This window comes from Glandiceps talaboti, chromosome 7, assembly GCF_964340395.1.
Source record: "Glandiceps talaboti chromosome 7, keGlaTala1.1, whole genome shotgun sequence".
Taxonomy (NCBI): domain Eukaryota; kingdom Metazoa; phylum Hemichordata; class Enteropneusta; family Spengelidae; genus Glandiceps; species Glandiceps talaboti.
The window spans coordinates 26,354,405-26,373,258 of NC_135555.1; the positions used below are offsets into that span (position 1 = coordinate 26,354,405).

Consider the following 18,854-nt stretch of genomic DNA (forward strand, 5'->3'; position numbering starts at 1 on the left):
AATCCATAAAAAGACATCTGTACTGATAAGTTAGCTCTACAAACTATAGAATGCTTCTATCTAATCCATAAAAAGACATCTGCACTGATAAGTTAGCTCTACAAACTATAGAATGCTTCTATCTAATCCATAAAAAGACATCTGTACTGATAAGTTAGCTCTACAAACTATACAATGCTTCTATCTAATCCATAAAAAGACATCTGCACTGATAAGTTAGCTCTACAAACTATACAATGCTTCTATCTAATCCATAAAAAGACATCTGCACTGATAAGTTAGCTCTACAAACTATAGAATGCTTCTATCTAATCCATAAAAAGACATCTGCACTGGTACGTTAGCTCTACAAACTATAGAATGCTTCTATCTAATCCATAAAAAGACATCTGCACTGATAAGTTAGCTCTACAAACTATAGAATGCTTCTATCTAATCCATAAAAAGACATCTAGACTGATAAGTTAGCTCTACAAACTATACAATGCTTCTATCTAATCCATAAAAAGACATCTGTACTGATAAGTTAGCTCTACAAACTATAGAATGCTTCTATCTAATCCATAAAGACATCTGCACTGATAAGTTAGCTCTACAAACTATAGAATGCTTCTATCTAATCCATAAAAAGACATCTGCACTGATAAGTTAGCTCTACAAACTATAGAATGCTTCTATCTAATCCATAAAAAGACATCTGCACTGATAAGTTAGCTCTACAAACTATACAATGCTTCTATCTAATCCATAAAAAGACATCTGTACTGATAAGTTAGCTCTACAAACTATAGAATGCTTCTATCTAATCCATAAAAAGACATCTGCACTGATAAGTTAGCTCTACAAACTATAGAATGCTTCTATCTAATCCATAAAACGACATCTGCACTGGTAAGTTAGCTCTACAAACTATACAATGCTTCTATCTAATCCATAAAAAGACATCTGCACTGATAAGTTAGCTCTACCAACTATAGAATGCTTCTATCTAATCCATAAAACGACATCTGTACTGATAAGTTAGCTCTACAAACTATAGAATGCTTCTATCTAATCCATAGAAAGACATCTGCACTGATAAGTTAGCTCTACAAACTATAGAATGCTTCTATCTAATCCATAAAAAGACATCTGCACTGATAAGTTAGCTCTACAAACTATACAATGCTTCTATCTAATCCATAAAAAGACATCTGTACTGATAAGTTAGCTCTACAAACTATAGAATGCTTCTATCTAATCCATAAAAAGACATCTGCACTGATAAGTTAGCTCTACAAACTATAGAATGCTTCTATCTAATCCATAAAACGACATCTGTACTGATAAGTTAGCTCTACAAACTATAGAATGCTTCTATCTAATCCATAGAAAGACATCTGCACTGATAAGTTAGCTCTACAAACTATAGAATGCTTCTATCTAATCCATAAAACGACATCTGTACTGGTAAGTTAGCTCTACAAACTATAGAATGCTTCTATCTAATCCATAGAAAGACATCTGCACTGATAAGTCAGCTCTACAAACTATAGAATGCTTCTATCTAATCCATAAAAAGACATCTGCACTGATAAGTTAGCTCTACAAACTATACAATGCTTCTATCTAATCCATAAAAAGACATCTGTACTGATAAGTTAGCTCTACAAACTATAGAATGCTTCTATCTAATCCATAAAACGACATCTGTACTGATAAGTTAGCTCTACAAACTATAGAATGCTTCTATCTAATCCATAAAACGACATCTGTACTGATAAGTTAGCTCTACAAACTATACAATGCTTCTACCTAATCCATAGAAAGACATCTGCACTGGTAAGTTAGCTCTACAAACTATAGAATGCTTCTATCTAATCCATAAAAAGACATCTGCACTGATAAGTTAGCTCTACAAACTATAGAATGCTTCTATCTAATCCATAAAAAGACATCTAGACTGATAAGTTAGCTCTACAAACTATACAATGCTTCTATCTAATCCATAAAAAGACATCTGTACTGATAAGTTAGCTCTACAAACTATAGAATGCTTCTATCTAATCCATAAAGACATCTGCACTGATAAGTTAGCTCTACAAACTATAGAATGCTTCTATCTAATCCATAAAAAGACATCTGCACTGATAAGTTAGCTCTACAAACTATAGAATGCTTCTATCTAATCCATAAAAAGACATCTGCACTGATAAGTTAGCTCTACAAACTATACAATGCTTCTATCTAATCCATAAAAAGACATCTGTACTGATAAGTTAGCTCTACAAACTATAGAATGCTTCTATCTAATCCATAAAAAGACATCTGCACTGATAAGTTAGCTCTACAAACTATAGAATGCTTCTATCTAATCCATAAAACGACATCTGCACTGGTAAGTTAGCTCTACAAACTATACAATGCTTCTATCTAATCCATAAAAAGACATCTGCACTGATAAGTTAGCTCTACAAACTATACAATGCTTCTATCTAATCCATAAAAAGACATCTGCACTGATAAGTTAGCTCTACCAACTATAGAATGCTTCTATCTAATCCATAAAACGACATCTGTACTGATAAGTTAGCTCTACAAACTATAGAATGCTTCTATCTAATCCATAGAAAGACATCTGCACTGATAAGTTAGCTCTACAAACTATAGAATGCTTCTATCTAATCCATAAAAAGACATCTGCACTGATAAGTTAGCTCTACAAACTATACAATGCTTCTATCTAATCCATAAAAAGACATCTGTACTGATAAGTTAGCTCTACAAACTATAGAATGCTTCTATCTAATCCATAAAAAGACATCTGCACTGATAAGTTAGCTCTACAAACTATAGAATGCTTCTATCTAATCCATAAAACGACATCTGTACTGATAAGTTAGCTCTACAAACTATAGAATGCTTCTATCTAATCCATAGAAAGACATCTGCACTGATAAGTTAGCTCTACAAACTATAGAATGCTTCTATCTAATCCATAAAACGACATCTGTACTGATAAGTTAGCTCTACAAACTATAGAATGCTTCTATCTAATCCATAGAAAGACATCTGCACTGATAAGTCAGCTCTACAAACTATAGAATGCTTCTATCTAATCCATAAAAAGACATCTGCACTGATAAGTTAGCTCTACAAACTATACAATGCTTCTATCTAATCCATAAAAAGACATCTGTACTGATAAGTTAGCTCTACAAACTATAGAATGCTTCTATCTAATCCATAAAACGACATCTGTACTGATAAGTTAGCTCTACAAACTATAGAATGCTTCTATCTAATCCATAAAACGACATCTGTACTGATAAGTTAGCTCTACAAACTATACAATGCTTCTACCTAATCCATAGAAAGACATCTGCACTGGTAAGTTAGCTCTACAAACTATAGAATGCTTCTATCTAATCCATAAAAAGACATCTGCACTGATAAGTTAGCTCTACAAACTATACAATGCTTCTATCTAATCCATAAAAAGACATCTGCACTGATAAATTAGCTCTACAACCTAGAATTGAATCTCTTTTACTTTTAAGCTTTATTACCCCAATTGGGTGCCATGAATTTATCATCATTGCCACAAGAGGGCACTATACTGAATTCCTTGGCATTCAGATGCCCTGTAGCCCAGGGATGCGCTCGGTTGACAAAATGTTTTGTCATTGTATGGCTAGGTTGACCTGACCCTCTTCTGGACAGTATTATGCATGTTGCCCGTGAAAAACAAAAGATGGCAGCACATTCAAACAGAAGATCGTCGCATTTTGTGCATTCAGCACTCATCACTGAAAAGACAATGCACATAGTTAAATCACACCTTTGCAGTACTGTCAAGATACTAGAATGCCTAAAAAAAGGTGTGTTGTTTATGCACATACTATTCTTATGCTAATGAAGTGATCATTGACCTGTGACCTGACCATAAGTTTATCTTGCATTGTATATCAAATTGATTGTACCATTATGCTGACAAGTATTTGTATTTCTAAATACCGTGGCTAATGATAAATAAATAATAGTAACACTTGTAAAGTGCCATATATCCTAAAAGTTCATAGGCACTGAAACACTACAAAAGCAATAAAAACTACTAGTGGAAAACATACTAAAAGAGTCTCAAAGTTCACTGACAATATAAAGAGTCCCATGTAATAAAAGTCACTAATGATACACAAGAATCACCGGTAAAAAGTACTTGTGATAGCAAAAAGTCACTTCTAGAAGTCACTAATGATAAGTGAGAATCACTGGTAAAAAGTCACTAGAAAGTGTCACCTGTAATAAAAGAAAAAAAATATTAAAGAAAAGTCACTTATGTTAAAAATGCTTTTCTGAACAGGTGAATCTTCACTTTAGTTTTAAAACACAATAGTTCATCACACTCTCTGATGTCAAGAGGTAGACTGTTCCATAAGACTGCTGCAGCATTGGAGAAAGCATGTTTCCCATACACTGATTTTACCAGATTAATTTCGACAAGTACCTTGGACTTAGAGCATAGATTACGGCTGAGTTCATAAAACTTCAGAAGCTGGGATATGTATGGTGGAGCCATGTCATGTAGTGCTTTATATGCGATCAGAAGTACCTTGAATTCAATCTGTTCAGATATTGGAAGCCAATGGAGGTTTTGAAGAACTCCAGTAATGTGGTCATACTTTCTGGTTTGGGTGATTAATTGAGCGGTTGTGTTCTGTACAAGCTGAAGTTTCCTTATACTGCTGAGAGGAATACCATACAATAAGCTGTTGCAATAATCTATCCTGGATGTAACAGAGGCATGGACTAATAGTTTGACTGCATCATTTGTGAGATATTTGCTGATTTTGCCAATGTTCCTAATATGATAATATGATGATTTGCAGACTTGTATCACCTGCTTCTTCATGTCCATACAGGAATCAAATGTAGTGCCAAGGTTTCTTGCTTCAGTTGTAGGTATGATTTCATTTCCATTGATCTTCATCTGTCTTGTTGGCATTTAACTTCAGGAGGGTATCCATCATCCACTCATGATACACAGTTCTCCATATGTGAAATGGTAATGTTGAGATCCTTGATTTTGAAACTTAAATACAGTGAACTATCATCTGCATACAGACATAATTCAATGTTGTGTTGTCTAATGATATCGCCCAATGGTGTTGTATATATGGTGAAGAGAATTGGTCCCAACACAGAGTCTTGTGGGACACCGTATTAAAGGTCATGCGAGTTGGAGAAGTTGCCATCTATCTGTACTGTTTGCTGACGGTCTGCTAGATATGACTTGAACCAAGCTAGCACAGTACCGGTGATGCCCATTCTGTCCAGCATACGGGTCAGGAGGAGAGAATGGTCTACAGTGTCAAAGGCTACAGAGAGGTCCAGCAAAACTAGTAAAACAACTTTACGATCATCAAGTGCCAGAAGAATGTCATTTTGAACCCGTAGAAGAGCCGTCTCAGTGCTGTGTGACTTTTTGTAGGCCGATTGCATGATTTCATCCAGTTTGTTTGCTTGGAGAGGACGTGTTAGTCTGCTGGCAACGACTTTCTCCACAACTTTTGATATAAATGATAAATTAGACACTGGTTGGTAGTTCTTCAGGGTTTCAGGACACAGTTGTGGTTTTTTAGCACAACTGAACTGAGGTTCTGTAGTGCTATAGGGATCGCCCGGCATCTGTCTGTCTGTCTGTGTGTGTGTATGTGTGTGTGTGGATGTGTGTGTGTGTGGATGTGTGTGTGTGTGTGTGTTGTGTGTGTGTGTGTGTGTGTGTATGTGTGTGTGTGTGTGTGTGTGTGTGTGTGTGTGTGTGTGTGTGTGTGTGTGTGTGTGTGTGTGTGTGTGTGTGTGTGTGTAAACAACTTAAAGTCAAAAACCGCTGAACCGATTGCCATGATATTTGGTGGGTCCATTACCTTGGGTGTCTAGTTAGGAAATTGTTGAAATCAAAATGATCTTACCACCAGTGTGTGATTTGGATTTTAAAAAATTATTGTGATTTTTGGTCTAAAAACTTAAACTCAAAAACTACTGGGCAGATTGGTCTGAAATTTGGTGGGAACATTCTTAAGGGTGTTTAGATTAAGAATTGTTCAGGACGTGATGATCCCATCAGTCAGTAAACATTCAAAAAATGTATGCAAATATCACTAGCAACCATGACCACACCCAAAGCAACAGCCAAACAGTGGTGTGTTTCACAAAGATAACAACATGTTACAACACCATTGGCACTATTTTTTTATTTAATAATGACAAAATTCCTTTGTGTATAGCTAAAACATATCAAATCAAAATGATCACATCACAGGTGTGTGATTTGGGTCAAAAAATGTGATTTTTGGTCAAAAAACTTAAACTCAGAAACTACTGGGCAGATTGGTGCAAAATTTGGTGGGAACATTGTTAAGGGGTGTAAAGTAAGGTTTGTTCATGACATGATGATTCCATCAGTGATATGCAAATTAGGGCTAAAAATGTGTCTTTTTGGTCAAAAATCTATAATTCCAAAACCACTGAGCAAATTGAGCTGAAATTTAATAGGAATGCATCTAGGGATGTATGGACTAAGAAATATTAAGCATACAATGATTCCATGAGTGATATGCAAATTAGGTGTAAAAATGTTCATTTTTGGTCAAAAACTTATATCTCAAAAACTTTTTTGAAAAAGTACTCGGTCACCGAGTCTGAAACTTGGCGAGATGTTTCTGAAAGTGTTATTCTGCAGATTTTCTTCAAAACATTTTGAGAAAATTGGCCCTATCGACCATGACCACGCCCTTAGCAACAACCAAATGGCAGTATATTTTGGTCAATAACAACATCATCTGGGAGGCAAATGAGTAAACATTCAAAAAATGTATGCAAATACCCTAGCAACCATGACCACGCCCATAGCAACAGCCAAATAATCACGTATATTGCAAAGATAACAGGAATAGAAAGACAAATGAATAAACATTCAAAAAATGTATGCAAATGTGCCTAGCAACAAGACCACGCCCATAGTTACAGCCAAATAATCACGTATATTGCAAAGATAACAACAGGAATAGAAAGACAAATGAATAAACATTCAAAAAATGCATGTAAATATGCCTAGCAACAAGACCACGCCCATAGCAACAGCCAAATGATCACGTATATTGCAAAGATAATATCAGGAATTCATACACAAGTGAACAAAAGCATTAAAAAATCTATGCAAATATATCTAACAACATGACCATGCCCATAGCAACAGCCAAATGATAGTGTATATCGCAAAGATAGCAACTTGGTTGGATAGGCAACTGGATAGTAATTCAGCAAATGAACATCTATTGTTAGCATGGACTAGCATATGGATAAACATTTTTAAAAACTGTACAGTTGTGCTATAATGCCATTGGCGGTATTTTTCAACAATGGTTTGACTATAGCCTTCTTGAGTTTGTTTGGTACATTACCCGTGGATATAGACAGATAGATGATGTTGACAATAGTTGGTAGCAGGACATCAATATGCTGTTTTAAGATAGTTGTTGGTATTGGGTCAAGGTTGCAGGATTTATTGGGGGATTGGTTTATTATCTTGTGAACTTCATCCTCAGTAGCTGGTTCAAATGTTGAAAGTTGTGGACCAGTATACTTGTTGTACACACTGTGAGTGTCCTTGTTTACACGTGTATTCTGGAGTTCAGTCCGAATCTGTATCTTTTCAGCAAAGAATTCTGAAAAGCTGTTAACAAGACTACCAGTTGAGCTGTGTGATGGCAATGGTGATTCCTTGGGTTTATGTAGCAGGCTGTTGACAATGTTGAAAAGCTGTTTTTGGTTTGTACTGTTCTCCTTGATGGTATCAGAGTAGAATTCTGTCTTTGTTCTATCAATCAGTTGGTTAACTACATTGCATTGACTTTTATACATTTCTCTATGTATCACCAGTTTAGTTGATCTCCATCTTCGTTCAGCTTGTCGTCTCTACTGTTTTTCTAGTCTGATTTCATCAGTGTACCACTTTGTGTTGGGTCTTATGGCGACTTTCTTACATCGTTCAGGTGCATGATGGTCTAACAGTTCTCTCAAGGTATTGTCATATTGATCTATCAGCAAAGGCAGAGATGATGAGGTCATGGTCAGTCTTTCAAGTCACTGGAAAACTTCTTGATGTCAATGTCCTTGATTTTCCTGGAAACGATAACTTTTTTCACAGGTTGGGGTTTGGTCAGTTGAAGATTTGAATGACACTGCAGTGTGGTCTGATATTATAAGGTCAGTGATCACGATGTTGTTGAGCAGAGTTTCAGATGATCTAGAGATGACCAAGTCCAGTAGATGTCCACCCTGATGGGTAGGTTCATTTACATGTTGAAAAAGATTTGCAGAGTCTAGGATGTTGGTGAATCGGGATGCATCTTGACTGTTCTTGTTATCAAGATGGATGTTGAATTCGCCCAATATTAACAGTTTACCAGGTGCCAGTGTTTGTCCAGAAATAAAGTCTTCAAATTCAAGGAGAAAAGTGCAAGTTGCCGATCCATTTCTTTGTGAAGTGGGGGGGACGGTATACAACAAATAATCTCAAATGTTCAGTCTGTGAAGTTACCATACATTCAATACACTCAAATGACTTGTAGTTAGGTTGCTGTGAAACCTTAGTAACATTAAGGTTGTGTTTATGTAGAACTGCAACTCCTCCACCTCTTCTCTGTTGTTTTGGTGTGTGTACAAATCTATAGTCATTGGGTGTAATTTCTCCTATGGTGAAATTATCAGTATTAGCATTGGATAGCCAGGTTTCTGTCAGCATAACTAGATCAAAGTTATTTTCAACAACAAAGTCAGTGATTTGATTAGACTTGTTCCTAATTGATCTGCAGTTTAGGAGGCAGCTTTCAATATTGTCAAATTTATGTTTGACAGTTTGGGTATCAGGGGTAAAGGCAATGTTGATAAGATTCTGGTGTTGAATTGATCTAATGTTATCTTTGACTCTCTTCTGTAATACTTGAAACCTGCCATGGTTGGTAATTAGAACAGGAATCTTAAATGGCTTTTGTTAACCACCTGCACATCCTCTACTTGTTGCTGGAGTTCAGCATATATTAAATGATCTCAGTCTTTTCCAGGTGTCAGCACTCACTCTTAACAATGAGGAGTTGTTGATTACAATGTTCTTTATGTAGATCAGTGTTGCCCTGTTATACAATAATGAAGACATCTTACCAGGTGGTAGTCTTGCTGCTAGACGTTCGGGCTTTCTTTTGATGCTATAACTATAAGCGAACGAAGTTCGCATGTGAGGGCCTGCCCGAACAGTCTAGCGAATGTCATTTTCAGACCGGACATTCCATTGAGATTACATTGAGCGGTGGGTTGGGCCATCTATGCATATATATACTTTAATATATTCAATAACCTATGACCTCGGGGAATCTCTGCATGCAAGTGTTGACAAACACATTTACCGTCATTACTATGGCTTATCGGTTTATGGTAATTGTGAGTTTGATGAGTGTGTAGACGTTGTCATTCACACATTTCAGTTAACGCATTGGTGGTTATTTATACAAGCCCCTCCTTAAGATGAATATGCATGAAAATTTAGCTATTGTCCTCTGTTTGTGCTTGTCGCTAATACGGTTCTCTGATTGGCAGTTATTTATATCCTGATGACATTCGCTAGACCTCGGATGTTCCATCCTCGATAGCGTTGTTCGGCTGTGTGTCGTATTTTATCGGAGGAACATCCGAGGGCTAGCTGATAGACTAACCAGGTGGTTGCAGTAGAAATTCAGGGTAGTGGTTCTTGAAATGATGACCGGAGGCAGCAGGAGTTGAAATACACTGTAGAACACTCACAGTTGTTGGATAAAATTCTTCGGAAGCAGTCTGGTGATGTCTCGGGATATTCACTCACACTATTATTTTCAAGAAATGTGATAAGATCACACTAAAGCAGTCTAAAATCTTACGAAAAGACAGAGCTCAGATTGAGTGCAGCCACTTGAGCGCAATTCATTAGCACTCAATGAGAACTAATTGTAAATGACCAATTCCATGAACTTTTGTGCAGAGGTGAATCAAAACTAATGAGCACTAAGTAATCCTACACAAAAACTCAAGTTCACCAATGAAGTGAGAAGTCATGGCTGCCATCTTCTGCCTTCCGTTGTCCTTGGTCGCCCGCGAAAAACTATCAATGACAATTAGTCGTTCATGAACAAAACGTTTTGAAACATCCGTGAGCATTTTGTCTACCGAATACCCCCAGTTGTCCAGGCTACATACGTTGCATTCATACAATAAGCCATTAAGCCATTTTCCATCTCGTGGTAGATCGAAGCTGAAGTGTCAAACGCTTAGCAACACCATTGTTCTCAATGTCATTGTACATATAGAGATATATAGATCAAGCAAAACGAACTTTAAAAGTATGGTTATAAAACAATATGCATATGGGAAATGTAAGTTGGCAGGAGTTCATTAACAGAAGTCAGATGGCAATTTATATTTATCGCCGTCTGGGTGCAGATGAAGAGATGGTTGAAATTGAAGTGGATCCAACTCTTCCACTCGAGGGATCACAGGCCCTATGATTATGGAAAATCTTGCTGCCAGGCTGCGAAATTGCTATGTTGTCACTATTTTTAAACAAACATCTAAAATTTGACTTGCGTCACATCGTCTAAGTCAACACACAAGTGGATGCAATCACCTCACTTTAAAACAAGTCAATAGTTAACAATGGTTTGATTTTTAGTCTGTAATTCATTAGCTAAATTTGTTCGCTAAAAACATTGAATATAAATTCTACAACATGTTCATTGCTAAGAACTGAAGTATAAATATGGCTAACATATGTATGTTGCACGTCATGATTTCCTAGTGTAGCTCCCAATGACCGTATTCCGATTTTATAGAAGGTTATTTTCATAACGTAGTGTAGTTGGTAATGTTTATGAGTAAACCTCCAGCAAAGACATAATGTTTATGAGTAAACCTCCAGCAAAGAGATAATGTTTATGAGTAAACCTCCAGCAAAGACATAATGTTTATGAGTAAACCTCCAGCAAAGACATAATGTTTATGAGTAAACCTCCAGCAAAGACATAATGTTTATGAGTATTAGAAAACCTCCAGCAAAGACATAATGTTTATGAGTAAACCTCCAGCAAAGACATAATGTTTATGAGTAAACCTCCAGCAAAGACATAATGTTTATGAGTAAACCTCCAGCAAAGAGATAATGTTTATGAGTAAACCTCCAGCAAAGACATAATGTTTATGGGTAAACCTCCAGCAAAGACATAATGTTTATGAGTAAACCTCCAGCAAAGACATAATGTTTATGAGTAAACCTCCAGCAAAGACATAATGTTTATGGGTAAACCTCCAGCAAAGACATTAAATGTTTATGGGTAAACCTCCAGCAAAGACATAATGTTTATGGGTAAACCTCCAGCAAAGACATAATGTTTATGGGTAAACCTCCAGCAAAGACATAATGTTTATGAGTAAACCTCCAGCAAAGACGTAATGTTTATGAGTATTAGAAAACCTCCAGCAAAGACATAATGTTTATGAGTAAACCTCCAGCAAAGACATAATGTTTATGGGTAAACCTCCAGCAAAGACATAATGTTTATGAGTAAACCTCCAGCAAAGACATAATGTTTATGAGTAAACCTCCAGCAAAGACATAATGTTTATGAGTAAACCTCCAGCAAAGACATAATGTTTATGGGTAAACCTCCAGCAAAGACATAATGTTTATGAGTAAACCTCCAGCAAAGACATAATGTTTATGGGTAAACCTCCAGCAAAGACATAATGTTTATGGGTAAACCTCCAGCAAAGACATAATGTTTATGGGTAAACCTCCAGCAAAGACATAATGTTTATGAGTAAACCTCCAGCAAAGACATAATGTTTATGAGTAAACCTCCAGCAAAGACATAATGTTTATGAGTATTAGAAAACCTCCAGCAAAGACATAATGTTTATGAGTAAACCTCCAGCAAAGACATAATGTTTATGAGTAAACCTCCAGCAAAGACATAATGTTTATGAGTAAACCTCCAGCAAAGAGATAATGTTTATGAGTAAACCTCCAGCAAAGACATAATGTTTATGGGTAAACCTCCAGCAAAGACATAATGTTTATGAGTAAACCTCCAGCAAAGACATAATGTTTATGAGTAAACCTCCAGCAAAGACATAATGTTTATGGGTAAACCTCCAGCAAAGACATTAAATGTTTATGGGTAAACCTCCAGCAAAGACATAATGTTTATGGGTAAACCTCCAGCAAAGACATAATGTTTATGGGTAAACCTCCAGCAAAGACATAATGTTTATGAGTAAACCTCCAGCAAAGACGTAATGTTTATGAGTATTAGAAAACCTCCAGCAAAGACATAATGTTTATGAGTAAACCTCCAGCAAAGACATAATGTTTATGGGTAAACCTCCAGCAAAGACATAATGTTTATGAGTAAACCTCCAGCAAAGACATAATGTTTATGAGTAAACCTCCAGCAAAGACATAATGTTTATGAGTAAACCTCCAGCAAAGACATAATGTTTATGGGTAAACCTCCAGCAAAGACATAATGTTTATGAGTAAACCTCCAGCAAAGACATAATGTTTATGGGTAAACCTCCAGCAAAGACATAATGTTTATGGGTAAACCTCCAGCAAAGACATAATGTTTATGGGTAAACCTCCAGCAAAGACATAATGTTTATGGGTAAACCTCCAGCAAAGACATAATGTTTATGAGTAAACCTCCAGCAAAGACATAATGTTTATGGGTAAACCTCCAGCAAAGACGTAATGTTTATGGGTAAACCTCCAGCAAAGACATAATGTTTATGAGTAAACCTCCAGCAAAGACGTAATGTTTATGAGTAAACCTCCAGCAAAGACATAATGTTTATGAGTAAACCTCCAGCAAAGAGATAATGTTTATGGGTAAACCTCCAGCAAAGACATAATGTTTATGGGTAAACCTCCAGCAAAGACATAATGTTTATGAGTAAACCTCCAGCAAAGACATAATGTTTATGGGTAAACCTCCAGCAAAGAGATAATGTTTATGAGTAAACCTCCAGCAAAGTCATAATGTTTATGAGTAAACCTCCAGCAAAGACATAATGTTTATGAGTAAACCTCCAGCAAAGACATAATGTTTATGGGTAAACCTCCAGCAAAGAGATAATGTTTATGGGTAAACCTCCAGCAAAGACATAATGTTTATGAGTAAACCTCCAGCAAAGACATAATGTTTATGGGTAAACCTCCAGCAAAGACATAATGTTTATGAGTAAACCTCCAGCAAAGAGATAATGTTTATGGGTAAACCTCCAGCAAAGAGATAATGTTTATGAGTAAACCTCCAGCAACGAATTTGTCACTACTAGTCACTAGACAAGTAGTAACAAAACCCTTGGGCCATGTGTGTTTTCTGGCTGAATGAAGAAATATGGTGCCAGTAGTAATATTAAAGAAAAATCAGGGAAGGTAATGGCAAGTTTGAACATTTGATGCATATTTCAAACACAGTAGAACCAGTGACATAGACACGTGGGTAACAGAACAAACTCCCCATGGACAAATGCCCCGTAGGACAAATGCCCCCTGGATAAATGCCCCCTAACAAATGCCTATGGTAGGACTATGGCTCAAGATTCAACCAAGAAAGTCCTGTATTTTTAGGGTTACTTTAACATTTCTACTATAGTGCGATTGAAAGATGTGATTTCAGGCTCTGTACTTAAAATTACAAGAATGGTTTTATCACATAGTGTTTATGCAATCAGATTCCAGAGTTCTACACAAATTTTTTCAGAGATTTTGTGCAATTTTTCATAACAGTAGATTTTTGTTATAAAATGGTGACTATGGTATAAAAGTACAATACATTACCAACTTCTGTGTAAAATTTGTTATATAGTGAGACATCATATGAAACCAGTAACCACTTTATTACATCGCTAAAACAAAACTGCATAGTGAAGAACTGAACCACTTCCACATGTCACCAAAATAAAAAATAAAAAATAAAAAAAACCAGCGGAGCTATTCTGACCGATAGGTCGCTTGTTCTTTATTGTCGTCACAATTTCAGTCTTATGTCTGAAATAAAATGTGTATGTGTATATAACAATGACTGTTTGAGTTAAGTCATTTTTAACATAAGTACACCACCCGAAATCACTTTATAAGCACGCTTTTGGTAATAATAATACAATAAAAGTGATAAAATCAAATCATGCCCTATTTGGTCGAATTCAAAATTTTTTGAACATCTTCTGTCTATATCATCCGTTTATACAATAAAAGTGATAAAACCATATTTTAAGTGTACTCTCAAAATCTGGCTTTTTTGATCTCTATTCGTAGGCAATGACAGTCCTACCGATGGAGTTTGTCCAGGGGCATTTGTCCTATGGGGGCATTTGTCCGGGGGGCGTTTGTCCTAGAACCAGACACATGTTGTCTTGACATAGATGTGTATTGTCGTGACATGGAACAACCAGGTTATATATTCCATATTTTTTTATTCAATTTGGCTTGTGCCATATAATATACATGTTGTTAATTTCTTACTGACAGGTTTGTTAATATTACTGGAAATTATTTTAATATGGATAACTTGTCACCACCAAGAGATCAATATTGGTCCATGCTGGCTTACAACAGATCTAAACTATGTAATATATTGTTTGCATTGGAGTTACATCGTCGGTTCTCATCGCAAGGGATTGCATGTAATGTACTTCACCCTGGCAACATGATTTATACAGGATTACCCAAGCAATGGTGGTTAATTTGGTTTGTGTATATGTTGGTACGACCATTTACAAAAACTATGGTAAGTCTCAAATTGTCAGCAGGTCAATGAACTAGTGATTAAGTATAGCAAATTGGTTTTGAGTGAGTCATTATCTGCAGTATATGTGTAAAATCCATCTCCAGGTATGGAAATACAAGCAAAGCCTCGAGAAGGTCTTCTCAAACCCCATGATAGATATGTTAAATTTTGGGAAAAGGTGACAAAAACATTCAAAATCACAAACTATATATGATGTAGTCAACGTGAGCAATGTCACAGTCAGTTAGCAGTGTCATTTGTTAGATTCTGTTACAATGTAGTAGGCTAAAGTCGTCGTAATATATGACACTGTACTTTTCCCAAAATTAGTTTGAATGCCATTATTCTATTCATTTAATTGTATTTATTTTCTGTCTATAGTCGCAAGGTGCAGCAACGTCTGTCTATTGTGCTACTGCAAGAGAGTTGGAACGTGTTGGAGGACTGTATTTCAATAACTGTTGCCGATGTGTTCCTTCTAATGAATCAATGAATGAACAGACAGCCAAGGACTTATGGGTAAAAAGTGAAGCTATGATAAAGACAAGTCTATGCACGCATAATTTATAGTGGGTCACCATGGAGACCAATGTAATCAAAACACCTCAACAATGAAAGACAGTGGAAAAAATATGAAAAACTTGCAGAGATTCTTTTATACCTCCTTAAGTAACCCTCTCAGATCATGTTTAATGATTAGTGGTAGGAATTGATGACCATAAACCATGGCAACTCAAGTATTAGGAGGTTGATAGATAATCAATATTTTAAAAAAGAATTACTGACAAATAATTCAATTTTAAAAGAGTGATTTGATTGGAATTGAGGAACTCACTGGATAATCTTACAACATATATACTGTAATATTGATTTGATTGGAATTGAGGAACTCTGTATTATTAGTCCCCGCCGGACGAAGTCTGGACGGGGACTTATGGATTGGGTTCCGTCTGTCCATCCGCAGCTGTTTCTTGGAGATGCCTGGACCGATTGTTTTCAAACTTGGTACAGGGGCAACATACTATGGCATACATATGCACGTCAATTTGTTTTATGATACGATCCAATATGGTTGTCTGGCAGCCATTTTGTTTGCGAAATTTCCATGTCCAAAGCCATAACTCGGACATGCTTAAGCAGATCTCATTCAAAGTTGGTGTTAGCACAGTGTTCTATGACATACATGTGCATAATATCCATTTTCATAGTGATACAATCCGATATGGCTGCCTGGAAGCCATTTTGTTTACAAATTTTCCATGTCCAAAGCCATAACTCAGACATGCTTGAACAGATCTCATTCAAAGTTGGTATTAGCCCAGTGTTCTATGACATACATGTGCATATCCATTTTGTCGTGATACAATCTGATATGGCTGCCTGGCAGCCATTTTGTTTGAGAATTTTCCATGTCCAAAGCCATAACTCAGACATGCTTGAACAGAGCTCGTTCAAAGTTGGTATTAGCATAGTGTTCTGTGACATACATGTGCATATCCATTTCCGTCATGATACAATCTGATATGGCTGCCTGGCAGCCATTTTGTTGGCACAGTTTTCATGTCCAAAGCCATAACTCAGACATGCTTGAACAGAGTAGTGATATCAAAAACAACCATATGAGGCCAAAGAACATTAACCAAGTTTGAAAATGACAACATAAACTGCCAGTTCCTTAAAACCCAATCATAGCGGGGACTATGTCATTTTCAATGACTTGTTATTAAAGCTTAGTACTCACTGCAACTAGAACATTTTTAAGATGGTTTTGTTACATACAATGACTTACTAACAATACTCTACACATTGTATGACCTGTGGGTAAATGGAATTGCATAGCTGTACACATAGTATGGTGCAATAAGAGGTGAGGTCATTTACTGCAAAGGAAGAGAAAAGACTAAATTCTTTCAGTTGTGTGTCAAACACCCCCCCCCCAACGTAATTGGCAAAATTGAAAATTGTTTCAAACTGCAGTGCTATGAATACAAAGCCAGTATGTAGTAGTATGTATAGTACTATGAATACAAAGCCAGTATGTAGTACTGTACAGTACTATGACAAAGTCAGTATGTAGTACTGTATAGTACTATGAATACAGAGTCAATATGTAGTACTGTATAGTACTATGAATACAAAGTCAGTATGTAGTAGTATATAGTGCTATGAATACAAAGTCAGTATGTAGTAGTATATAGTGCTATGAATACAAAGTCAGTATGTAGTAGTATGTAGTGCTATGAATACAAGGCCAGTATGTAGTAGTATATTGTGCTATGAATACAAAGTCAGTATGTAGTATGTAGTGTTATGAATACAAAGTCAGTATGTAGTAGTATATAGTACTATGAATACAAGGCCAGTATGTAGTAGTATATAGTGCTATGAATACAAAGTCAGTATGTAGTAGTATATAGTACTATGAATACAAGGCCAGTATGTAGTAGTATGTAGTGCTATGAATACAAAGTCAGTATGTAGTAGTATATAGTACTATGAATACAAGGCCAGTATGTAGTAGTATATTGTGCTATGAATACAAAGTCAGTATGTAGTAGTATGTAGTGTTATGAATACAAAGCAAGTATGTAGTAGTATGTAGTGCTATGAATACAAAGCAAGTATGTAGTAGTATATACTGCTATGAATAAAAAAACAGTATGTAGTAGTATATAGTGCTATGAATACAAAGTCACTATGTAGTAGTATATAGTGCTATGAATACTTAAGTCAGTATGTAGTAGTATGTATGCTATGAATACAAAGCCAGTATGTAGTAGTATGTAGTGCAATGAATACAAAGCCAGTATGTAGTAGTATGCAGTGCTATGAATACAAAGTCAGTATGTAGTAGTATGTAGTGCTATGAATACAAAGCCAGTATGTAGTAGTATATAGTGCTATGAATACAAAGCCAGTATGTAGTAGTATGTAGTGCAATGAATACAAAGTCAGTATGTAGTAGTATGTAGTGCTATGAATACAAAGCCAGTATGTAGTAGTATGTAGTACTATGAATACAAAGCCAGTATGTAGTAGTATATAGTGCTATGAATACAAAGCCAGTATGTAGTAGTATATACTGATATGAATACAAAGTCAGTATGTAGTAGTAGGTAGTGTTATGAATACAAAGTCAGTATGTAGTGAGGAAAGAATAGCTCTTTTATTGATACTGTATTCAATATATGACAATTAATGTGTCTTTTAGTGCCATGCATGCTACTATGGCAACAATTCTCCCATTCCTCAATTTGTTAACATTAAAAAAAATATTTGTATTTAGGAGTACAAAACAGATTCCATTAAATGTAATATCGTTTCTTAGCACAACTGAACTGATAAGGTTGAGTAGTGCTATATAGTGCTATAGGCATGTCAAAGTTATTGTCTGTATGCGTGTGTGCATGCATATGTATGTATGTGTGTATATGTGTATGTATGTATGTATGTATGTGTGTATATGTGTATGTATGTATGTATGTATGTATGTGTATATGTGTATGTATGTGTGTATATGTGTATGTATGTATGTATGTATGTGTGTATATGTGTATGTATGTATGTATGTATGTATGTATGTATGTATGTGTGTGTGTGTGTATGTATGTGTGTGTATGCTTGTATGTATGTATGTATGTATGTATGTGTGTATGTGCACGTGTGCATGTACATGTATAAAGAAGTATTTTTATTTCTTGAATGACGTAAAACATTAAATAAAATCATCATGTTGTACTCTAACTTTAGTCTTTGAAGTAATGTGACTTTTGTTGTACTTTGTAATGTTTTTGAGCAATTGTTATTGTAAATAGAGTGACAGTTATTTTAGGTTTTTTTGTATAGGCATGCAGATTGATAATGAAAACAATGAAATTCAATTTGTATGATTTGTAATTGAAATAAAAACAAACTCTACTAAATGAACTGGTCGTGTTGTAATTTGTAGACAAACTCTACTAGATGAAGTGGTTATGTTGTAATTTATAGACAAACTCT

General features: G+C 35.7%; 1 protein-coding gene across 1 annotated transcript in view; it reads left to right on the forward strand.

Annotated features, from left to right (window-relative positions):
* The window catches only part of LOC144437246 (WW domain-containing oxidoreductase-like), a 42,866-nt gene extending 24,633 nt beyond the window's left edge, over positions 1–18,233 (forward strand). Inside the window, exons 7-8 of the mRNA XM_078126145.1 lie at positions 14,597–14,855; positions 15,237–18,233. Coding sequence (XP_077982271.1) covers positions 14,597–14,855; positions 15,237–15,425 — 448 coding nt within the window. The 3' untranslated portion in view covers positions 15,426–18,233. The remainder of the gene's footprint in view (positions 1–14,596; positions 14,856–15,236) is intronic.
* The last annotated feature ends 621 nt before the right edge of the window (positions 18,234–18,854 follow it).